The sequence below is a fragment of the Hippocampus zosterae genome, chromosome 13 (assembly GCF_025434085.1).
Source record: "Hippocampus zosterae strain Florida chromosome 13, ASM2543408v3, whole genome shotgun sequence".
In the NCBI taxonomy this organism is placed as follows: Eukaryota; Metazoa; Chordata; class Actinopteri; order Syngnathiformes; family Syngnathidae; genus Hippocampus; species Hippocampus zosterae.
The window spans coordinates 16,048,700-16,053,327 of record NC_067463.1 but is presented as its reverse complement, the minus strand read 5'-3'; the positions used below and the strand labels follow the sequence as shown (position 1 = coordinate 16,053,327).

General features: G+C 45.0%; 1 protein-coding gene across 1 annotated transcript; it reads right to left on the bottom strand.

The window, feature by feature from the left end:
- Positions 1 to 508: 508 nt before the first annotated feature.
- Positions 509 to 4,202, bottom strand: adra2c (adrenoceptor alpha 2C). The gene is made up of 2 exons (XM_052084989.1): positions 3,529 to 4,202; positions 509 to 3,460 (listed from the first exon to the last, which is right to left on the bottom strand). Exon 2 carries the CDS (start codon positions 3,436 to 3,438, stop codon positions 2,092 to 2,094), a length of 1,347 nt encoding a protein of 448 aa, XP_051940949.1. The 5' UTR covers positions 3,439 to 3,460; positions 3,529 to 4,202; the 3' UTR covers positions 509 to 2,091.
- Between the last annotated feature and the right edge of the window lie 426 nt (positions 4,203 to 4,628).

Below are 4,628 nucleotides of genomic sequence, written 5' to 3'. Positions count from 1 at the left end.
AGAAAGAACAGGAAGATATTTATGTGAGCATTTCATATGTTTGGCTGGAGATTTTCAGTATGTAATGTTTGAGAAATTGATACTCAACATTGTTAAGGAATTATTCCGCTCGAAGTAGTAGTAGAACATTGTTGAGTAATTTCACCTTGCTATGAGAACTATTGGTACCGGTCTCTGTCCTGAACATCCGCTACTTAAAACGAAGAATGTAGGGTGAAGTTGGGATCCTATTTCCCCTTGAGTGATTAACAGCCCCCAAGTGTCTATTTTTGCGTCCCCCCCCCACCTCGGGAAAGATGCTGAAGGCTGTCAACCTTCCTGAGAAATGAACTCAAATCTCATAATTTGTGCACAGCAGATGCGGTCTGTACTTTGTCAAAATGCCAAGATCGAACTGCATTGACCTTTCTTTGTTTCTGATTTTTATATAAGGGGAAGGACTGCCCGCCCCTAATTAAAAACATGCAGAGCCCGTTAACATCGATGAAAAATACACTCAGCCGAGGCATCGGGACACAGTTTCAATTATATTTATTTGATCTGTTAGAATGTGCTCAAAGCAGAGAAACAAACACTTGTTCTTGTTTTTTCTTCTGAAACGTTACAAAAAGACAGTTTGGTTTGCCGTGAAAATCCACGAGGGCATTATTCATAATGCAAACCGTACATGTTGTTGATCATAGCAAGAGTTGTGTGAGAATGAGGCGCCACACAATAATACTGTATCATTTTCCACATATTTACAAGGGAATGGCTTACATGTCAAGAGGAAAATATCGTAAATGAGAAGAGTGTCTAATGTGCATTCGTAGGTGGGCTAGCAGCAGACGATAAAAGTGAGCAATAAGATGAAGCAGGTTTTTAATGTGTCTGACTTTGGTGGGGTTGGTGGTAAACAGAAAAATCCATCCGAGACTCAATGAAGGAGGACAGACTTGAGTAGAGAGGATCGGTTCCGCTGCCAAAATTCAGGCTTTTCGCCACACATGCATGCACACGTGGGCACACGTATACACACGCGCAGGCACACGCAGCACGTGGCTGCACACACACACACACACACACACACACGCACAATGAGTGGCAGTGGGGATTAACACCCCTCATCAATATTGTTCCACGCTATACACTTTCATTTTCCCCTTCCTCCTCCATTAGAACCATTTTTTCACACACTCGGCGGGAGCCTCCGTGTATGTCCATCTGCCGCAGCAGGGAGGCAATGATCCATGCATTGTTTCAGACTCAAGAGATACTGTAGTTGCAGAGAGATGCCCCGCAAAGAGATGACTTACTGGACCCGCTGCGGTAAAGGAGCAAAGGAGCCTCACATTCAACAGATTTCTCACACATTAAAAAAAAAAAAAAAAAAGCCACACATCCTGGTGAAAGGTTGCCACTTCATTCGCAGTGTACGGGCAAGCAGAAACCTCTCACTGAGGCAGATACTGTATATAACTTACATACAAGAGCTTTCATGGATCGATTTTTTTGTGAGTGGCTTATTTTTTTTCTTCTTTTCGTTTTGACACTGTAACAGTAAGAAAGGAGCCCCTTCGTCCCATTGGTCCTCATATTGAGTAAAACATTTCAAAGGTAAAAAAACCCCAAACAGATTAAGGGCCGTAGAAGACAGATGCCCTCTTGTTTTATGGATATTTTTTGGGAGATTGTCAAGTTTTTGACAATTACGTTCAAAGATCGTATGAATGAAGCGTGTCAATAAACCCTTTGTCTCCTGAGCAGTTCATCCAGGTGCGACTGTTGTGCGGCGCGTGCATCACAGTGACTGTTATGAGTGTGTTTATTGTATTTCAATGAAGGGAGCGTAAATCAACGTGAGTGGTTTGGTCGGAGCAAATATTGGAGTGTATAAAGCTGCCTGGCGTTTCGTGAAAGCTTCGACTGTGAACAAAAGCGGAGCAGCTTCCTGCACCTTTTGTTCAGGCCTTTGATCCGTTTCCATGCCTTCATTTTGAGCACAATCCCTGACAGTAAAAGGTGGAAATAGTTCCCCGGGCCAACACTTTACTCTGCAACTCAGATCCGCTTAAATGGTAATCTGGTGCCCAAAATGTCCATAAACGCCCTTCAGAAAGAGCCTTTCCATGACTTGCAGAGAATCTTCTGGAAAGCTCTGCGAAAGTCTTGGTTGAAGATGGTGTAGATGACCGGATTTAATGAGCTGTTGCAGTAGCCGATCCAAAAGAAGAACTTGAACAGAGTCTCGGGGATCTTGCACATCTCCCTGCAGATGCCGTACAGGCTGTAGGAGAAGAAAAAGGGGAACCAGCACAAAACAAAAACCCCCATGACCACAGCCAGGACGAACGTAAAACGTTTTTCTCGGGCTGCGGACACTTTCTTCCTGTTGACTGTGCTTCTGCGTTTGCGGCGAGATGAGAACAGCTCCATGGACTTGGAACTGGCGCACGATTTCCTGCTGGAGAATTTCGAGGCGGAGCTGCTTTTCCTGCTGGACTTGCAGTCCTTTCGCTCATCCTGGTGATGTTTGGAAGAGGCGGAGTTTTTCTTGGGCTTCTCGTCTGATGAACTGCTGTCTTCAAAATCATCCTGGTGGTCGACGTGTGGATTTTTAGACGTGTTTGTCACGGAAGTGCTAGCCGTGTGCTCCTTGCAATGGCCATTTTCACATTCTTTCTCTTTAACGCTCTCGCCCCTTTCAGACTTGAAGGAACCGGCTTTGTCCGTGTCTGTCCGACCGTTCTCCTGCGGCGAATCCACGTCCCTTTTCTTCTCTGACATGGTTCTGGTCCTCGTCTTTGCCACTTGGTATATCCGAATGTAGACCAGAATCATGATGACGCAGGGGGCAAAGAAGGACCCAATGCTGGAGTAGAGGATGTACCAGGTCTCATCATTGATAATACACTGGGGGGTTGTCTCATTGTTGCTCCTATCCATTGATATCAGAGGTGGGAAGGAGATAACAGCCGAGATCAACCACACCACCACAATCATCCCTTTGACTCTTTTTGGCGTTCTCTTCAAGTTGTACTCTACCGCCTGTGTCACTGACCAGTAGCGGTCCAAACTAATGGCACACAGATGCACAATGGAGGAGGTGCAGAATAAGACATCCAGAGCCAAGTAGATGTCGCACCAAATCTTACCAAAAAGCCAGTAGCCCATAAGTTCATTCGCCAGAGAAAACGGCATGACCAGGGTGGCCACCAGTATGTCTGCAGTAGCCAGAGACACCAGAAACAGATTCTGGGGTGGCTTGAGGGCTCTGCTCGTTAAAACGGCGATAACAACCAAGACGTTGCCCACGATTGTAAACAGGATTAGAAAACTGACAAGTCCAGCTAGACTCCAGATGGCGAGAGGGGTGTACTTGCTCTGAGAGGTGTTGTTAGTGGAAACGTTGTCTGTCCCCATTCCTTCCTCTAAAGCGGAGAAATTCAAGAAATCCATGCTGGCGTATAGTTGATCTCTCCTAAAAAGTCACATGCATTATGTGAAGCAATGTCACATTACGACTTGACAATAAAAAAACATATCCACCATGTCTTTTTCCTTCTCTTTCCACTGGCTCGTCTTCCACATCATGCAAGTCTCTTCTTAGTTGGAGGTGCTGATCAAAGTGTAAATTCCAAATGCGCGCAGGATGCTCCGCAGCTCAGTGGCCACGGTGAGAAAGCGGACACCCCTATGAGCATGTCCTCTATCCTTCCTGGCTGCTCCTGCATCTCTCCTCCTTCTCTCTCCTCCCCGCCTCCTCTTTCCTTCGCTCCCCCGCGGAACGTTTGAGGCTGCGAGGGCGTAAAACAACCACGTGTCAATTTTCTTTTTTTTTTTTTTTATATTACGTCGGGAAAGGAGTGACGCTCTCCACCCCGGAGATGAGATGAGCACATTAATGGGAGAGAAATCTGAAAACAACACTTCCTTTCATCTCACGAATGTCTTTCATGCAAAATTGTTGATTATATGCACGCATGCTGCTGTCGCTGAGGAGGCGCATTTGCGCCAATGCTCAAGTTGAAGTCCTGTTAAGGAGTGTGGCATTCTTCTGACTGTCAGCATTCACTCCACAAAGGAGATCACATTGCTATCCAGACGCACAGGAAGAAGCGCAGCTCTCTCCTTCAGCCTGCACACTGGAGGTCACACTTGTAACAACGATCCACATGTGAAAGAGAGCGCTCCCCAACATACAGATAACACTGATTTTATTGTATAGCTGCAATGAAGTCAGGTAGAGGTCATTTCGGTGAATGATAGTTCATAGAGATATAATCTATCGTTGCATCAAATCCTTTAATGAGCCAAGACATGTGCTTTCATGTTTTAAATGTCACATTTGAAAAAAAAAAAGATTAATTAAAGCAAAAGTATTGGTGTCCTAAGACTTTTGCAGAATACCGTGTCAGTGCTTCCCAACCACTGAGCCGTGCCATTGAAGATCATCGGGTGTGCCATGGGAAATGATTCAATTTAACTCTATTTTTATTGACCACAAATAATGTATCTTTGTTCTTCTATCTATGCCAGCAACATATAGTGAGAGGCGGAACAATAGCGGGATTGAAAAAAATTTGATTTTTGTTTGGTGTTGTGTCATGAGAGCTTTCTCATATAAATTATGTTGGTAAACACTGGGC